Source organism: Fistularia commersonii, chromosome 28 (assembly GCF_037954325.1).
Source record: "Fistularia commersonii isolate RoL2024-O1a breed Wild chromosome 28, RoL_Fcom_v1.0, whole genome shotgun sequence".
NCBI lineage: Eukaryota > Metazoa > Chordata > Actinopteri > Syngnathiformes > Fistulariidae > Fistularia > Fistularia commersonii.
In genome coordinates this window covers 12,436,108-12,456,696 of record NC_141311.1, presented here as the reverse complement: position 1 = coordinate 12,456,696, position 20,589 = coordinate 12,436,108, and the positions used below count along the sequence as shown (strand labels likewise).

Below are 20,589 nucleotides of genomic sequence, written 5' to 3'. Positions count from 1 at the left end.
TGAACATTTTTAGTCCAGTGTTTAAGGTTTTTATTATTATTATCAAAACTATTTGTGTCAAAATGATCATGAATTAAAACAGTTCTTATATATTTTGTGGCAAGCTTCTATGGTGGTACTCACTATCAGCCAGTCATGATTTCTATTTTAAGTTAATATTAGAGAATATTGAACTGTTTTGTTGCTTTTATTCATCAAAATCTACACTTGTTATTCTGGTGTCAGTAATATGGATTTCAGTCTTCATTAATAACCTGCCTTAGATAAGCTTGTCATCACTGGAATACAGCAATTAATATGGCTTCACAATTATATTCTTTTTGTCAAGTTGTGCTGTACCACATTTAGTAATAAACAGGCCTGTACTTGGCAGTATAAAGCCTGAAGAAATTCAAATCTTAGGATTTCAAATAAAATGAATTTCAGGGACAAGCATTACATGTGTAATCAAGTTACAAGTCAGGTTATGATAATGTAAAATGATATCTACCTTTTGTAGTGGTTGCCTGTTTATTTAGATTAAGTACATTTTTCATGTTTTATTTATTATACAAACACGATTTGGTGTTTTATATCAGGAATATGCTTTCAATCTTAACAGGTAGTCAGTTGAGCCATAGATGTTGTCATTATTTAGCCTGACACTGAACCCTGGAAGGAAATGAAGATTCAAGGCCTTTCCCTGTGTCATTTGCCTGTCAAACAGGCACTGTAATTGTCCCTCAATGGATGCATGGTGTTTATCATTTCTATTCCAGTCACGGACAAACTGGATATCCTGCTTTCAGATGAGAGCAGCATCAGGGAGACATTAAAAACAAAAAGTGCTTTTCCATGTTGTTTGTGTGTTTTTGTTCTATTAACTGAGGCTGAGACCCACTAATGAAATTGTTTACTGTTCCTGTTGTTACCCCAGTTGTCGCTACCAAGCCCTGCTGCTGCTGAGTCAGGCCAGATGAGCAGTGATTACCAGGAAAAAATAAGACAAATAAACCCTCGTAGTTAACCATTTCATTTTATAAAGCCACATGCTGAAATCAATTGTTTGGTTTGCTGTATTGAACATTTCAGATTTTTTTATTTTAACCAAGGCTACTCTTCCTAACATGTCTTTTAATTCAGGATATAATATTTTGATGCCAGGTATTGAAACATTTCAGTCCTGGTAGTCAAGACATTTCTTTTAATAAAGCAGGATAAAATTCACAATTTATGTCAAAATTTGCAAATAAAGCTGATTCTAATCTTTATGCGGATGCAATCTTGGCAAACTGACCTCTTATCTCATTATTTCTCAGTACATCAGTTATTTACTTCAGATGTTTCTTCTGTTTTTGTCTTATATCTATTCTTAAACCTCAGGTCAAACTCCAGACTAAAATGGTGTGCAGTTGATTTATATTTTTACAACTCACTATCCATCTGTTTTCACTCTCTAATATTTGAAGACTTAGAGACAGATGGAGAAACCAGAGAGCTGATGGGAAATAGAAAATGGGGACTGTAAAGCATCTGTTCCTCACTATTAGAGGAAATCAGGTAGCTATGTATTAATTGTAGATGTGCTGTGTGCACGGGAATGTTTAGAATAGGGGAAGAAACAGTCACTACCTGAATCAGATAATTCAGGTAAGACTACTCAGAAAGTCATGCTCAGCAAACACTGCATGATACATTTCAAGCTTGAAAGCCATTTTAAAAAACAAAATACATTCAGAAAACATTGAATGATGTCCGTAAGAAAAATACAGTATCTTGACTGTCACAAAAATAGCAATTGGTGTGTTTGTACTTTTTTTTTGTAAAATATTCAGGATTCTAGTGTCAGTTAAGTTTTTCTTCCTGAATATAGATGAGACCAAATGTTATGCACCTGTATGTTGTCAATAAGCCTTGGTTATGTAGGGGCAAAATGCCATGGTGATACAGGCAAGATACATTTTGGCTGTATATTAAAGATTTTTATAAACTAAATAAAAAGAAGCACACCATTTATAGGATCCTTAAGATAAAATGCACCCATAGCTTCTTGTGGCACATTAACTTGTGCAGAAGGAGCATTTCTTGTGGCAAATATGTTCAACCTGTTCTCTGACAAAGCCATTGAAACTGCATGCAGATTTTGTCCCAATTGCTTCTTAAGGTGCACTTGTTACTCCCTCCTTATTCATTAAGAAAGTACATTTTTAGGTTTCGTTGATACAAATTGATTGTTATAAGGAATGAAGACTGCAAACTTCAGTCTTGTCGAAATGGGCTTTGATTTTTCTTTCTTATACCTGCACTGCACTCACAGACACCATTAGAATTTGCTGCACTTGTACTGTCCCACTCAAGTTCATAGGCCTTCTGCCCCAATAGAGAACAGTATTTGTCACCGCTTTTCCTCTGAGGGCCAGAAAATTAAAATCCTGTATGTATTTAGTGCAGAGTTTAATGTATACTTTTTGTTCTCCTCTTGTCTGTATCCTTTATGTACAGGCTAAACAATCATATGGTTCAGTTAGAGCTATTTTTTTTTAATGGTTGACTGTCTATTTCTGTAAATTGTTCATTGCTCAGAGATGTTTACTTTTAAGAGGTTTGTTTAGATTGCTAAGAGTCAGAGGAAAATCACTAGTTCAATTGGTCTGTTCTTCAGAATCTGTCCTTTGGACTGAAATGCCTTTCACAAGAAACTAAATTCTCGTCATGTACCACTGCATGCTGGTTGACATCTAGCAGGGCCTAATGTCAGCTTGATGTAAAATGAGCAGTTGTTTCATCATTGCTAAATAAGAAAATAACACCACAAAATAATTCTACGCGCGATTGTAGGTTTGGAACACAGGCAGCCCACTTACTTGCAAGTGTCATAGCAGCAATGTTTGATCACTCCTACTTGGTTATAAATGATCAATAATTGATAATTAGTGTGTAATATAATAATGATAGGCTCAGTAGGCCCAAACCTCTGGTTACAATTGCTGAACAGTGACAATTTTGTATGAGCTGTTCACTAAAATGACGCTGGGTTTTTTTTTGTTTGTTTTTTTTCCTCTTTTTTTAACACATTGACAACCTGTTAGCTGGCTGTTGACTGTCTCTATTCTTTTTCTGTTACTTCGCCTCGTGCTTCCAAGATGGCATTCTAAAAGGACCTTTTCAACACTGTTTCATAGAAGCAGCATTTCTCCTTGTTTGTTATGTTTTTGTTGGTAGCCATTTTGGGTTTCAGGAATTGAGGGTTTCATTGTTTAGCTGCTTCTTCTTCTTTCGGCTTTTCCCGTCAGGGGTCGCCACAGCGAGTCAACTTTCTCCATCTAACCCTATTCTCTATATCTTCCTCTCTCACACCAACTACCTTCATATCCTCTCTCACTACGTCCATAAATCCTCTCTTTGGTCTTCCTCGAGACTTCTTGCCTGGCAGCTCAAATTCCAACATCCGTCTACCAATATATTCACTATCCCTTCTCTGTACATGACCGAGCCATCCCAGTCTGGCTTCTCTGACCTTCTCTCCAAAACATCCAACATGTGCCGTCCCTCTGATAGACTCATTCCTGATCCTATCCATCCTGGTCACTCCAAAATAGAACCTCAACATCTTCATCCCTGCAACCTTTAGTTCTGCCTGCTGTCTTTTGGTCATTGTAACAGTTTCAAGTCCATACATCATTGCTGGTCTCACCACTGTCTTGTACACCTTTCCTTTTATTCTGGCTGAAAGTCTTCTATCACATAGTACCCCTGACACTTTTCTCCACCCATTCCAACCTGCTTGGACCCGTCTCTTCACCTCTTTTCCGCACTCTCTGTTGCTCTGGACTGTTGATCCTAAGTACCTGAAATCCTCCAGCTTCTTGATCTCCACTCCTTGTAGCCTCACTGTTCCACCTGAGTTCCTCTCATTCACACACATATATTCTGTCTTGCTGCGACTAACTTTCATTCCTCTCCTTTCCAGAGCATACCTCCACCTTGCTAGATTTTCCTCTACCTGTTGTCTGCTGTCACTACAGATCACAATGTCATCCGCAAACATCATGGTCCATGGGGATTCCTGTCTAACCTCATCTGTCAGCCTATCCATCACCATTGCGAACAAGAAGGGGCTCAGAGCTGATCCCTGATGGAGTCCCACCTCCACCTTGAACTTCTCTGTTACCCCTACAGCACACCGTGCCAGTGTCTCACAGCTAGCATACATGTCCTGCACCAGTCTAACATACTTCTCTGCCACTCCAGACTTCCTCATACAATACCAAAGCTCCTCTCTTGGCACCCTGTCATATGCCTTTTCTAGGTCTACAAAAACACAATGCAGCTCCCTCTGGCCTTCTCTGTACTTTTCTATTAGCATTCTCAATGCAAATACTGCATCTGTAGTACTCTTCCTAGGCATGAAGCCATACTGCTGTTCACAGATGCTGACTTCTGCTCTCAGTCTAGTTTCCACTACTCTTTCCCATAACTTCATTGTATGGCTCATCAACTTTATCCCTCTATAGTTGCCACAATTCTGCACATCCCCTTTATTCTTAAAAATAGGCACCATCACACTTTGTCTCCATTCTTCAGGCATCCTCTCACTCTCTAAGATCCTGTTGAATAATCTAGTCAGAAAATCTACCGCTGCCTCTCCTAGACACTTCCACACCTCCACAGGTATATCATCAGGACCAACTGCTTTTCCACTCTTCATCCTCTTCAATGCCTTCCTCACTTCACTTTTACTAATTTGTGCTTCTTTGTGGTCTACAATAGTCCCCTCTTCTACCCTTGCCTCTCTTTCATTTTCCACATTCATCAGCTCTTCAAAGTACTCTTTCCATCTTCCCATCACTCTTCTTGCATGTGTCAATACATTTCCCTCTCTGTCCTTAATCACCCGGACCTGTTGGTACATCCTTTCCATCTTTATCTCTCTGTTTCGCCAACCTGTATAGATCATTCTCACCCTCCTTACTATCCAACCGAGCATACAAGTCATCATACGCCCTTTGTTTTGCCTCTGCTACCTCTATCTTTACCTTTCGCCGCATCTCCCTGAACTCCTGTCTGTTCTCTTCAGTCCTCTCAGTATCCCACTTCTTCTTTGCTAACCGCTTTCTCTGTATACACTCCTGCACTTCCTCATTCCACCACCAAGTCTCCTTATCTACTTTCCTTCCAGATGACACACCAAGTACTCTTCTACCTGTCTCCCTGATAACACTAGCTGTTGTTGTCCAATCATCTGGAAGCTCACCCTGACCACCCAGACCCTTTCTCAACTCCTCCCTGAAAACCATGCAACACTCCTCCCTTTTCAGCTTCCACCATTTTGTCCTCTGCTCCACCTTTGTCCTCTTCATCTTCCTTGTCACCAGAGTCATCCTACAAACCACCATCCTATGCTGTCTGGCTACACTCTCACCTACAACTACTTTGCAGTCATTGATCTCTTTCAGGTTACTTGTCTATACAAGATGTAGTCTACCTGCATGCTCCGACCTCCGCTCTTATAAGTTACCCTATGTTCCTGTTTTCTCCTAAGTTTCTAGCCTTACTACCTTTCCACCTGGTCTCCTGGACACACAGTATATCCACCTTCCTTCTCTGCATCATGTCAACCAACTCTACGTTGTCCTGTCATAGTCCCAATATTCAAAGTCCCTACTCTCAGTCCCAGGCTCTTTCCTTTCCTCCTCTCTCTCTGCTTCCAAACACACACTCCTCCTCTTCTTCTTGTTCTTCGACCCACAGTAGCCCAATTTCCATTTGTACCCTGTAGGTCATCACTACCAACGGCGGTCGTTGTTAACCCGGTCCGCGACCGATCCGGTATGGTATAGTTTTGGTTGACTTGCATGTTTGGTTTTGGCAAAAGTTTTACGGCGGATGTCCTTCCTGACGCAACCCTCTGCATTTATCCGGGCTTGGGACCAGCACAGGGAGACACTGCTCCGTGCCCCCCCCCCCCCCCCCAAGGCAGGCTTGGAGAGACATAGGTCAGTGCCGCCCTGTGGCTGCATTGTGGCTGCATGTGGCTGCAGGGTTTCATTGTTTAGCGTTCCCCCTCAATCCAATGAGACCCCTACTAATGAGATAAATCGCCAGGCATTTCTGCAAAATTATTCTAGAGCCTTCATGTGATCCTACTGCACTTTGTGCAAACCATGCGTCAACAAAATGGACAGGCCATGATCAATGTGCCATAGTGCGGGTGATTGCACATTCAGACTCATTCATTCAGTCATTTTGTACATGTTTGTATGTGTTCTTAATAAGCCAAGATGGCAAACAATTCTTTGTTTCCTTCAGAATTTTTTTTTTTGAGGAAAAAAAGATCAAGTAATTATGAACTGTGTAAAAAGGAAGAAAGAGTAAGAAAGACGCATGTCTAAGTAGGCTCATGCTAAGCATAACTAATTGACACATACAATACTAAAAAAAGACACTGCTCTTCATATGTCATGTTTCCTGCGAGGCCTCTGATGGTGAAGCGGTGGAAGCTTCTTGCATGAAAGCTTTGAAAGATTTGCATGTTTAAGGAAATAATGACATTCTCCCCGTTAAATAGCGACTTGGACATCCCTCTTTCACTGGAAGATCAAAGATGGCTTGGGGTGGCCTCTTTCTCAAAGTACACGGGGTCTCGACCTTGAAAACATTTTTGACAGGCATACAAGAAACAAGTCTATCTCCGTCAGTGTGGTCACAGTATTTGGTATTATTGAGTAAAGAAACAATACCACTAAATTAGGATCTGCCACCATCAGGGCTTTCAGTCCTGCAGACCAGGCTATGTCAGCTGTTGGCAAAATAAACTGTACAAATCATTTGGATAGTGAGCGGTTTGTTATGGTGCTTTAGGAAAGTGTTTGCCAACTTGTTCACTCAGGTGGCACTTTGTGCATGTCTGCAGCTACACGTCAGGGACCGAAATGGATTGACCCTTATTGACCTCAGTTCTTTTATAACTCAGTGTTCCTCTGTTAGAAAAAAAAATACATGTGGGATTTAAAAATACAGACTACAATGTAGGGTCGTTATTTACATCTACAATCAAAATGTCTCCAAGTTACTTTTGCATGTTCCGAGATCACTCAGTAAAGTGTTAACGTTTTTTTTTGGGCCTGCTAGCACTCCAAAACGTCAGATTAAATTAAAAGAATTATGGTATGAATAAGAAAATGCATATTGTCACTTATCATCTGCTGGCAGTTTTATCAATTTAATTACCATTGATAACATTGGCCAAAGAGGAACCTTTCATCTTGATCTATAAAAGCCCAACAGTACTATAAATGTATCCCCTCAAATTAGAAAAAATATTTACAGAGCCTTTGACTCTAACAAATTTAATTGAACTTATCTGTTTAAATGGCAAAGTACAGGCTCAGTGCATTATCCAGCAGCATGTCCTTTTTGTTTTTTTTCTGCCCCTTACCTCCTATTGCTGCCGTCTGACTGGCTGAGGGAATAGAAAGGCACACAAAGGGTTAATCTTCATACTAAGCTTCCTTGGAGATGGGAGAGGCCATTTGAATGGCTAGCCTCCACAGCTAGCCAACACATTGGCTAAGGCTGAGGGTGGATCGGCTGCCAGGCCAGTGCTCCGGCATGGAGCACATGGAGGATCAGGAGTCACTGAACACAGACAGCAAAGCTTCTATGCATATCTGTGTGTAATCAAGACTAGGCTGAAAGGCAGTTTAACATGTTTTGGAGAAGGAAGTTCTATTTCTTATCCAGATAGTTTTTTTTTTTTTTTATGCTTTTCTCATTGTTAATTCAGTTGTGGTGTCTAATTCTGTGTTGACTCACTTGTATAAAGGTCAATTATAGATTATATTTGTTTTCCTCTCACTGAACCCCCTTGCACTTACCCCTCTCACTGCCATTCTCACATTGCTGCAGGTTTCACACAAAGGCCCCTCAGGTATTCTGAAATGCTTACCCCTGTGTACCATTGAGGAATTGCGGGAGCATGTTGTTTTTTTCCCTTAAAATCTGCCCTTATTGTTATATTAAAGCTTGGTGTTTTGGGGCAATTCATTGATGCATCATGTACAACAAAAATTAAGTAACACAAAAAGCAATTACCAAGAATATAGCTGAATGTGATTCTTGTGTGTTGTATGAATTTGCCACACACTCCTTCAACTTTTTTATTCACCTCATAAGCCGTACATGTTTATAAGTTTCAGACTCACAGAACTCACACCTATCCTTAGCAATCTATTACCTCCTGTGGTAATAAATAGTCTTAATCAGCCTCTCATTGATGTCAAATTAATATCCATGAGCAGGTTATTCTACTTTAGTTACCTACAACCTTGCGTACTTGTCTACTCACTATGAACAGCAAAACACATACTTAGTGTGGTACACTTACACACGCACTTGCCAATCCTCCAGGCCCAGTGTTATATAACGGACTTATTACAGGTCCACATGAAGACACATGCCTAAACCTACACACTTAAGTCTCTGTCCTCAGGTGATCATGTTTACATGTTAGACGTCACTGAAGTTGTGTGTTTCTGTTACCATCATAACATATTTCAGTCTATTTCCTCTGTTTACACACAAGGACCATGTGTAGCTTGCATTCCTAACCCGTTCAGCTATGTTTTCGTTGATATTGTTGTGCAGCTATTGATTTGAAAATTCCTGCCTAGTGGAGAGACATTGACATTACAATAACTGATCTGTGTATTTGAGAAGCAGCAATGTCTGAATAATCTCTTCAAAGAGCTGTTCATTTATAATTTGTTTTCTCGTATAAAATGTAATGCAATCCCATTGTATTAGGAATGCGATAACAAGTTATGTCTTGACACAACAAAAGCTTGCTACAAATACTGGAATTTTGGGGTTTTCTCTTTTGCCATTTTCCCACAGCTCTCAAGGATTTATCACTTATGTTCTTTTGTTTATTTTTTCCATATAATTTATTTGCTGCATGTATAAAGAAATACTGAGCTGAGACTACGTTTGTGTCCTTACAGGTAGATTGCTGAGTCTCACCGTCTGTATTAGACACAGTCATGCTTATGGTTTCAATTTCAATTTAAATTTCTGACCAACACTGAAATGTATAAGTTTGGTATTTTGTTTTGTGCATGTTTTGCCCCCACTGGTTTATTCTAAATTTACTAAATAATATTGATTGAGTTTTCCTAATTGAAGATGACTTTTTTTTTTTAGCTGACTCTGAATCTTCCCAATTTTGAGACCACTCCATTACACCATTGTTTTCACAAGTTTTGCTTGTAAGAGGATAGATGTTTTGTTCCTCGGAAAATGTAGACCCTTTACCTAGTATCAAATTGCTTTTATGAGGATAGTCACAAATTTCTCCACAGACCTCCAGAGTTTCCCTACTGACAACTCAGTAATGATCTTACACAAACTGGGCTGGGCAGTAGAACCAAGACTCTTGGTGCACCTGTAACAAAGGATGTTAAATAATTTTGAAAATTGCAATATTGTGATATCTATTTATCTCCACAATATATTGTGAAAGATGTCAATGTATAAATGCAGTTTTTTCTTTACATACATAGTTAGCTTTTTGTCATCTTCTGATAAAACCTCAGGCTCATTTCCAGTCTCTGCCCCTCCCAACAAACACATACACAGAAATCAGCTTAGACTTCTAAACTCTCATGTCAGAACTCTGAAAATCTTTTAATAACTGCAATGTGGTTTTGTCTGTGTTATTTTTCATAATTCAATGTGTGTTAAACCTTCACCTACCTGCACTGGCAACTGACTAAAACGTTTTTTTAGATGTTTTATATCAGATTAAGATGATATAACCATGTCTGATGATGTACGATGTCTGCCAGAATTTTTTGAATACTAATCACATAAAAAGCAAAATTTTTGAGTTTTCTTCATGGAACAAGGGCATCTTTGAGCTCACTTAACATTGGATGTATAGAAAAATGACAATTGAACATCCCCACTTTTAATTTGATTCTGATGTTGAAATGGCTTGCCGTGCACACCTAAATCAGACCTGGTCACATGTGAGGTTCCACTGAGTCCTGGCTAGATGATACACTTGTACCCATGGCAGCTACACCATACACCTCCCACTGGGCTCCAGCTTAAGATTGATCAGGGGCATCTAAGACCATAGTGAGTTGGTAGCTGGTATGTTGTGGCTGTTTGGCCCGGCAAAGACATTATTGTTTTGCAGCTTACCCTTCATTAAAAAATCCAGTGAATAATATGAGTTATTTTTTTGGCTATTATGTGTTTGATGGTAATGATTTCATTGACGACTGCACTTTCACCACAAATTATTCTGAGACCAGTAGACAAAGGCATATTCAGGAGTTCACATGCATAAACATAGTATGCGTTGGTGAGTATTTGGCCCATTTCATTCATCCACAGTCTTCTCAAGAACTAGGATTAGACCAGTTTTTTTCCTTTTTCTCTCAAATTCAAAACCTGCCTTTGCGTCGATGATCTGTTTTTGGAAACATAGATCTGTTATTGTCAAACAGTGTTTGATTCCCTCTGTTTGTGTTTAGTATGGACTTTTCTTAAAATGGCATGGGCCTCACAGTTGCTGCATGAGGGATTACACGCTTGCTGACAAGCACAAACTACCACACTCAATTTCTGGGGGTATAAAGATATGAAAAAAGATAGTCATTTGAGACTATTGAAAGACACCTTGTCATCTGGGGAAATGAAAATAATGTTTCTGAAAGTTCACGTTCTGATTTCATATGATGCAGATCGCAGTGTAATTTCAAGATGTGGACATATTAACATGATTGTTTGACCTTTACATGTCTCATCCTCCATTCCCCTCCCCCCTCTTATTCTGTCATCCACAGTGTGTCCTGTTCAGTGTAAACACCGGTCCTGTACCAAGGAAGACCAGTGCTGTCATGACCAGTGCCTTGGAGGTTGCCTGAAGCCACACTCAGCCAGTCATTGCGTGGCCTGTCGTGGCCTCCAGTATGAAGGAACCTGTGTAGAGCAATGCCCAGATAACCATTACACCTACAAGGGTTGGCGTTGCGTCTCTTTTGCCTTCTGCCAAGAGCTCCATAACAAATGTAAGTGGGAGAAAGAGCACAGCAAGAGCCCGGAATGCCATGAATATGTCATCCACAATGGTGCCTGCATCTCTGAGTGTCCCTCTGGCTACACCACCATCAACTCATCCACGTAAGTAGGCACTCTGCTACCGTGCTCTAAATGGTCTGATAGGGCTATCTTTGATTATTGAACATGACCAACTTAACGTAGAGAAACTTATAGATCAGAGTTTGATCGTGTATGTCATCATCTGGTTTATTGATTGTCTAACATGCAAAATTTGTCATAATATGTCTCTGTGATGCTGCAATTGAAGTTTGTGTTTTTCATTCCCAATGTTATTTTCACTTGTCGACTGATTAGTATTAAAATGCCTGTATTACACACTAATATCTTGATCAGTCAAGTAACTTGACACTCAGAATAAAACCAATGGTTTTAAATTACCACACCACAAAAACTAAAAAAAACAAAAAAACAATTCCACCTAAATACATATTCAGATTTTTAAAACAATAGTTAGATGTTTCACATATGCATGTACATACACTTATCTCATTTATGAGGAAATGTGTGACAAATTATGTTTCTGATACAGACTCAGTATTCAATCGCTACATATTTTTGTAGCTTTTGTATCTGTATTGTATCTTTCAAATGAGTACAAATATTTAGACTTGGTGCTCTCTCCCCACGTTTCACTTCTATGATTCACAAACTTTGTAACAAACTGACTTTTCTCAGTAGTTCGCTAGCTGACCCTCCAGTGACCACCATTACATCCCTATGTAAGACCTTTATTGACTGTGACAGGGAAATTGATTAGTGTGGACATCCCAACAAGCACAGGCCTCCCTGTTTATTCCTCTCAGACAGAGTTTAAAGTCACAGCTGGCTATTACATGATTTGTTGTTTTGTGTTATAACATGACAGACCAGCTGCCTGCATAGCTAGAAGCCTTGTCTTCCCTTGTTGGAGACAGCAAGGAAAGCAGTTGCTGCAGTCATGTGTAGTAGTGTGTCACTGACAGACAAAAAATAGTTTTTCTTCTACCGGGGCATTTGAATTATCATCTGTATTTAATCTTTATTCTGCCGATGAGGGCTAACTTCTCAACCATTCCAAAAGTAGAGAGAAGTATTCTTTTTTTTTTTTGTTGTCCACATTTTCCAACAACAGCAACATTTTATAGCATATCAGATAATGTGGGTACTTTTCTGGTACAAAATGTCACTTTTTAAAGGTTACAGATTATAATTTTATAATCAAGTTGTGTTTTTATGATGCTGACCTTATTATTCTTTATAGCGCACTGTTGTAGATTTATGGTACAATATGATGTTAGCTGAGAGCAAGCAAATGCTGGCCTTCATTTTCTTGTGATAAGTGTTTTAATCCAGAGGAGGTCCACCCATCCAGATTTGTCATCCCAGTGGACAAACTATTTTCAGTATCAGCAGTCTTAATTTTCAGAAAAATTAAGATTTTTCAGAATTTTTTTTTTTTTTTTCACTAATTAAAGCTTATGTATCAACTAATAAATGTAGCGTTTCATCCTCAACACCTTCAAAAGAAGTTATAGTTTTGTTTTTCTTGCTTTTTGCCAGTTTATGCTTTGCTTTTAGAGTTAATGCTTCAACTCTTACGTAATATGCTGTCACACAATTATTTAAAGTGGGAAATATGAAGATCTTGTATGATCATATCTGCCACAAATTGCACATTTGAAATATTGGTAGGAAAATCAGGAGCATTTCAAAATGAATACTCCTTAAAACATTGTCTGTGGATTGATCTCTTCTGGAAGGCAAATTGACTGAATTGTCTTAAGCAACGAGGCTACTTTTGACCTCTGATAAAACATTTTTTTTAATACAGCAGCATTTTCTTTGACTCTATTATCTGTGTCTTTACACCCAATCCATCTCCGGCTCCTGTATTTGTCTTGGCCTAAATTAAATTAAATTCAAATAATTTCTCTCAAAGATATCTTAGATGTACATGCAGATGTTGCACTGGAGGGGAGAGCTGTGACAGATTATAAACAGATAAAAAAAAAAAGTTTTTTCCTCATTGTTTTGTTTGATCTTAAAGTTTTTTTGATTGTTAATTTGTTGCTCAAAACCATCTCTAATCTAATTTACAAATATAAAATGGTTGCAGCCAATAATATGCATGTGTGTTTTATGATTAGGGGGCGTGGAGCAGGAGGTATAGCAATGTTGTTTGCTCTTTGGAACTGAATATTCCTGGTTCGATTCCCAGCTCCCCCTAGTGTGTTGAAGTGTTGTTGAGCAAGGCATTGAAGCCCCTAACTGCTCCCCTGGTGCTGGTCAACAGCAGCGCCATCATGGCCCCCCCATGATGAGTTAATTGCGGAGCCCATATTTCCCCACAGGGATCAATAAAGAATACATTATTATTATCAACTATATATATTATTATTATTAATTATTATTATTCCTCATATATTTACTATGTTAGCCTCAGAAATGTCATTAGGTAAAGAGGAAAGAAAAGCCTTTTTTAAAAGGCTTTTTGAAGCATCCATTGATAAATCTTTCTCTATCCTTTAGGCTCAACTGCACCCCCTGTGCAGGATTGTGTCCAAAAGTGTGCATGGGCCTTAAAACTGTGGACTCGGTTACAGCGGCACAGGCATTGAGAGGCTGCACCATTCTCAATGGAAGTCTGGTCATTAACCTGCGTGGAGGAAGTAAGTGCTTATAATTTTGTTAATCTCTCACAAATCAGTCAGCAGAATACAGCTGTTACCAGCAGAGACATCATAACAAAATGGATATTTAGCAAAAACAAAAAACATTAAAAACATTTAGGCAGACAAAAACACATATTCACTTTTTGTGCCTTTGGTCTGAGCTTACCGAATACTTTTCTCTGTCCAGTTTCTGAAAACAATACACTTAGCTTTTTAATACATTCTTATTTTGAAAATATAAAATATAAAAGTTCTCCCGTCACAAAACTTGATATATGCTGTGTATAATCTTGAATAGGGACACTGTAGTTGGGGCTTGATGGAGGGCCCTCCATCAAATGCAATAATGTTTATAGGCACTTTTATTAAAAAAAAAATTAAGTCTCAATCTATTGATGTTTACCCGATACATTTGCTAAGTTATCACATAAGACGATTGCCCAGACAGCCAAGGTAATGTCGCAAAGTAATGCTTTGTATTCATTTTAGAGTCTGCCCAGCACATTCATCATTGATCTAAACAATCCAGACAAAAAGCGCATTTAATGTACTTTTTTTTTTCTATCAACTACAGCAAAGGGAATAGCACAATATTGAAAGGTGACACCTGAAACACAACAATACCCCTCCATTTCAACACAGACTTCTCTGAGTGTGAACATTTTAGGAAACATTTAACCTTATTATGTGATACCTTTTATATAAGAAGCCCTTTTTGTCATCTAGAACACAGTAATTAAGAAAGGAAAAAGGTTGGAACCAAAATCTCACAACAGAGAGCAAAGCATTTATAGCTTGAGCAGCTGCCTAGCAGTTTTTTGAACTACATTTTTCTGGACAATCAGAAGTCACTTCAAAACTTGTATATTTTTCTTCCCTACAGACAATTTAGCTGCTGAGCTGGAGGCTAGTCTGGGCCAACTGGAGGAGATCACTGGCTTTTTGACAGTGAGACGTTCCTATGCCCTCGTATCCCTATCGTTTTTCCGCAAGCTCCGTGTTATTCGCGGAGAGGAAATGGAAATCGGGTGAGATCTCATCCTTGCCATCTCAAAACCTCCTCCTGTAATTATGAGTTAAAAGGAGAAGGACTGACCTTTTCAAAATGTGCTCTCTGTGGTAGCCTTTTCTGGTTTGACTTTCCCAAATCATACAGGAGGGATTCATACAAATATGGTGGAAGATGCTTGTGGTTCAATAGTTCTATAGTAGAAATGGCAAAAGAAAACTAGGTGCTATTAAATCAAGTCATCACATGTAGATGTTTGTTATACTTTGTGCCTTAGAAGCTTTTTTGACTTAATAATACCTTAAGCCATTTGTAATTCATAACATGAAAATGTATTCATGCTGTTGTCTATGTTCTTTTCCAGCAATTATTCTTTCTATGCCCTGGATAACCAGAATCTCCGTCAGCTTTGGGACTGGTCCAAGCACAAACTGACCATCCTGCAGGGCCGCATGTTTTTCCACTACAACTCCAAACTCTGCATGTCAGAGATCCGCAAGATGGAGGAAGTCACAGGAACCAAAGAGCCACATGTAAAGAATGAGATTGCATCCAAAACCAATGGAGACCAAGCCTCATGTAAGAACCTCTGGTTTGACAGCATATCTTATGTAGCTAGAGTGTCCATACCAATATATATATAGGCAAGGCCCTGGTGTGGACACAAATACTGTCAAATTTACCCTTATGATATAATTTCTTTCCATACTCTGTTTGCAGATGCCTTCCTGTTAACTTTTTATTGGCCGAGATTTGCTATGAGCAACCAAGGGCTATCATATTCATATTTATATAGATGTAGTGTTTTGCCGACATAAAAAAACAGGCAACTTAGAGTAGGAGAGGAATGGGAATATATTGGTATATATAAATTTGTCATATATGAAGTTCCTTTGATCTTTTTTCCTGATTTTTCTCAGGCGAGAACCATGTGTTGAAGTTTACGCAGATCCGAACTATGAGTGATAAGATAATGGTCAAGTGGGAACCCTTTTGGCCTCCAGATTTCAGAGACCTGCTGGGTTTCATGGTACTCTACAAAGAAGCGTAAGTTAATTATGGTCACGACACTTCAGGAAAAATTGTTTTTAGAGATCTTTCAGAACTGACCATTTCCTGAAAGAACCAACTACAAAATGGACAAACATTGTTGCCACACATTACAGCCTCAGCCTGAACACTATATGCTGAAAGTACCTATAAAAACATCAGACATAACATTGTCCACATTATACTTTTGGTTATAATTGTCTAAAGGCTTGCATTTATTATGCCCCTATCCATTTTAGCAGCTCATAAAAAATGCTCCTGATTGTTCACCAGTTATGTAGTTCACCACACTAGCTGAATTATTTTAGTATCTTAAGTATTTTTCTCTTATTTTATCACTGTGACTGACAGAATTGATAAGAGACATCACTAGTCACTGAAGAGTGTATTCCCCCTTGTTAGGGGTGTCATGTAATTTTGCTCTTCCTTTGGTTGCCACAAAGAAATTGCAAATTGGAACGCTTTTTACAGTTAAGTCTAGTAGATCGATTGATTGCCAGTTCCTGACATATTGACTAATTTTCTTTAAAAGACAGAGATCCTTCAGGGGGAGAGGATGGTCACTGCATTATCAAGTTTGAATGCTTCCAGTGCCAGAATCATCAGAAAAAATATAGCACATCCAGTGATATCATAACTTTAGACCAACATCTATTGTGGGTCTCTGTAACCAGTGCAATTTTCCTGATGTGACAAATCATATGATTGTGATTTGAGTGCAGGGAAACATCAAAATATATCCAACAAGTGATTTCAGCAAATACATTCTTCAGGAATATATTTAATGTGTTGTCTTTAACTGTTTATTCCTTCAATAGGCCCTTTCAGAATGTGACAGAGTTTGATGGGCAGGATGCTTGTGGCTCCAACAGTTGGGTAATTGCAGATGTGGACCCTCCATCCAGAGCCACTGAGGGTGACAAGGTGCTTGGTGAACCAGGTCATCTCATTCTGCCATTAAAACCCTGGACACAGTATGCAATAATGGTCAAGACCCAGCTTTCTGCTTCTGATGAGCACCAAGTCAATGGAGCCAAGAGTGAAATCATCTATGTTCGAACCAATGCCACCAGTAAGACTGATTTAGATATTTTTTTTCTAGTTCTTACAAAACGAAATAGCCCTCTATGACCTTCAGGTTTTTTTCCGTATTCGAGGTTTTTTCACCTCGGATGGACCGGTGTTACATTGGTCAGTGCTTCTTCCACAGCAAACAGGTCCCTGCTTTGATTCTGACAGGGAGTCTTTTTGTGTGGATTTTGCACATTCTTATGTCTGAATGGCTGTCCTCCGGGTTCTCCGATTTCTTCTCACCATCCAAAACCATGTAGCCCAGACGTGTGAGTGAGGGTGAATAGTTGTATATATATGTTGCTCTGTAATGGACTAGCAAACTATCCAGGGTATACTACTTACTGGGATTGGCTCCTGACCCAATCCAACTCTGACCGCAGGATAATCTGAATAAAATAATGAATAAATGAAGGTTTTCCACTGACATCCAGTGTACTAGGCTACAACTCTTACAGTCCTTAAAATTAGTGCAGTTTAAGCTAGAATAAATAGAAAACAGAGCAATGTTAACATTAAATGTATTTTTGCTGAAATATTAATTATGAACGCATACTTTATATCAAGCTTGCTGGTGTAGAGAAAAGAAAATGTTGAAAAAAATGTTTTTCTGGCTGTTAATATATATAGTTTTCCAGATTTGGTGCCATATAGAGAAAGGCAATACGGGTCAAAAGGATCTTTCCTACTTTGCCAACGTAACATGCCAGGGACCTATCTAGAACTGAAGGGGCTTCTTGGATGGGAGGAGAAACATTTTCAAGAAATTAAGTCAATTTGATATTTAATGACTAAGAAGAAGAACAATTTTATTTATCCCAAAGTAAATTGTTGTGCAAGAGTTGCAAGAAAAACATAACAATAATATATAACAGTAGAAAATTGTTCAAACAGTAAAAAAAAAAAATATATATATATATATATATAATTCTTTTATTTTTTATTATTTCTGTTATTTTTATTTATTATTTTATTATCTTTTCATTACATGCCGTCCCATATGGTGCGCTTGGCACCAATAAAGCCCAGCAAATTCCATCCATCCATCCATCCATCCATCCATCCATCTTCCCCCACTTATCCAGAGTTGGGTCGCGGGGGCAGCAGCCAGCGCAGTGAGACCCAGACCCCCCTTCCCCTCGCCACATGGTCCATCTCCTCTGGAGAGACCCCAAGGCGTTTCCTGGTCAGCCTGGAGACATAGTCTCTCCAGCGTGTCCTCGGTCTTCCCTGTGGTCTACTCCCAGATGTACATGCCTGGGAATACCTCCCTGGGAGTCATCCAGGAGTCATCCTGACCAGATGCCCGAGCCACCTGCTGCTCCTCCTCTATGTGGAGGAGCAGCAGCTCTACTCCGTGCTCCTCCTGGATGACCGAACTTCTCACCCTGTCTCTAAGGGAGAGTCCGGCCAACCTGCGGAGAAAACTAATTTCGACTGCTTCTATCCGCAATCTCATTCTTTCAGTCACTACCCACAGCTCATGACCATAGGTGAGTGTGGGAACATTGATCGACCAGTAAATTGAGAGCCTCTGGCTCAGTTCCCTCTTCACCACGACAGAACAGTACAGAAACTGCATCACTGCACATGCCGCACCGATCTCCCTGTCAATCTCCTGCTCCGTCCTTCCCTCATTTGTGAACAAGACCCCGAGAAACTTGAACTCCTCCACTTGGGGCAGAATCTCTTCCCTGACCCGGAGTAGGCATTTTACCCGTTTCCGGTTGAGCACCATGGTCTTGGATTTGGAGGTGCCGATCCACATCCTGGCTGCTTCATGCTGTGAGCCACAGTGAGAGCTGAAGATCATGGCCTGATGAAGCCAACAGAACTACATCCTCTGCAAAAAGCAGACACTCAATCCTGTGGCCACAAAACCCCCCTTGATGCCCTGGCTGCACCTAGAAATTCTGTCACTAAAATTTATGAACAGAATTCGTGACAAAGGGCAGCCCTGATGGACTCCCAACTCTCACCGGATACGGGTCCGACTTAAACTGGCTGTGCGAACCAGGCTCCGACACCCAAATAGCCCATATAACGGGGTTCAGTACCCCTTACCCCATACCCCACAGGATTGCCCGCGGGACAGGGTCGAATGCCTTCTCCAGATCCACATGTACTCCAGCACACATGTAGACTGGTTGGCAAAGTCCCATTGCCGCTTGAGAAGAATACAGTCATTTGGCAGACACTTTTATCCAAAGCAACTTATAGTGGAGATGCCGGGGATTGATCCAGAGGACCTCATACATGCGAAGCATGCGCTCTACCACTGAGCTACACGTTCACAAGAGAACCCTGCCGAGTGTACAGAGCTGGTCCACGACCAGGACAAAAACCACACTGCTTCTCCTTGATCCAAGGTTCAACGGCCCAGAGGACACTCTTCTCCAGCACCGCTGAATAGACCTTACCAGGGAGGCTGAGGAGAGTGATCTCCCTATAGTGGGAGCACACCCTCTGATCCCTCTTTAAAATGTGGGATCACCACTCGGTCTGTCCCCGACATCCAGGCAATGTGGCAGAGGCGTGTCAGCCAGGACAGCCCTTCAGCATCCAGAGCCTTGAAGAACCCAGAGTGGACCTCATCCACCCATAAGGGCCCCTGTTACTGAAGAGGTTTTTGACTATTTCAGCAACTTCAGCCCCGGAAATACATGTGTCTGCTCCAGAGTCCCACAGCTCTGCTTCCTGATTGGAAGCAATTTCGACGGGGTTGAGGAGGTCTCAGAAGTATTCCTTCCATCGACCAACAACATCTCGAGTTGAGGTTAGCAGTGCCCCCTCCCACTGTACACAGTGATTGCGGAGCACTGCTACCCTCTCCCGAGTTGCCGGATGGTGGACCAGAATCTCCTCAACGCCCACTGGAAGTCGTTCTCCATGTTTTTTTCCTCTGCAACCACCGAAGCCACATGCTGCTTGGCCTGCTGGTACCTGTCAGCTGCCTCCAGAACCCCACAGGCCAGAAAGGCATTAGGACTCCTTCAGATTAATGGCATCTCTCATCAATGGTGTCCACCAGCGGATCAGAGGGTTGCCGGCTTTGCAGGTGAAGGCCACCTTACGGATGCAGCTCATGTCTACTGCCTTAACAATTGAACCATGGAACATGGCCCATTTGGACTCAATGTCCCCCTGCCTCTCTTGGGACATGGTTGTAGTTCTGCCAGAGGTGGGAGTGAAACTCCGTCTGGCAGTGTCCCCTGCCAGACGTTCCCAGCAGACCCTCACGTTACGTTTGGGTCTGCCAGGTCTGGCCAGTGTCCGCCCCCTCCATCGGAGCCAGCTCACCACCAGGTGGTGATCAGTTGTCAGCTCCACCCCTCTCTTCACCCGAGTGTATGTTTTATAGTTTTATAGTTTAATTGTTCCAATTAAAAATCTATATAACATCTATAATATACATAAAATTAAAATACATTTGTAGAACAAAGGTGAAACAAAATGAAATAAAATAGGATAAGATAAAAAATAAAGTGAAAATAGAGTAAAATGAGTGATGTGACTCCCACATCTGTTAATAAACTGTACAAGTGTCCATCTATAAATGACTGTAAATCTGTGCAAAAGAGAGGGATTTGGCAGGTGGCCCCTATCCTGAAGGGTGCTCAAGCAGAAGCAGCAGGTGAAGGAAAAGGTCATTGTACATTCAATAAAGGAGTAATTGAATGTGGTCAGGATGGTACTGCA

The 20,589-nt window shown here is 40.3% G+C and overlaps 1 protein-coding gene across 2 annotated transcripts in view; it reads left to right on the top strand.

The window, feature by feature from the left end:
• The window catches only part of insra (insulin receptor a), a 57,647-nt gene that overhangs the window by 21,985 nt on the left and 15,073 nt on the right, over nucleotides 1-20,589 (top strand). For both annotated transcript variants that reach the window (XM_086175557.1, XM_086175556.1), the window contains exons 3-8: nucleotides 10,833-11,169; nucleotides 13,618-13,757; nucleotides 14,644-14,788; nucleotides 15,134-15,348; nucleotides 15,690-15,816; nucleotides 16,638-16,891. In XM_086175557.1, the coding sequence (XP_086031683.1) occupies nucleotides 10,833-11,169; nucleotides 13,618-13,757; nucleotides 14,644-14,788; nucleotides 15,134-15,348; nucleotides 15,690-15,816; nucleotides 16,638-16,891 (1,218 nt within the window). The remainder of the gene's footprint in view (nucleotides 1-10,832; nucleotides 11,170-13,617; nucleotides 13,758-14,643; nucleotides 14,789-15,133; nucleotides 15,349-15,689; nucleotides 15,817-16,637; nucleotides 16,892-20,589) is intronic.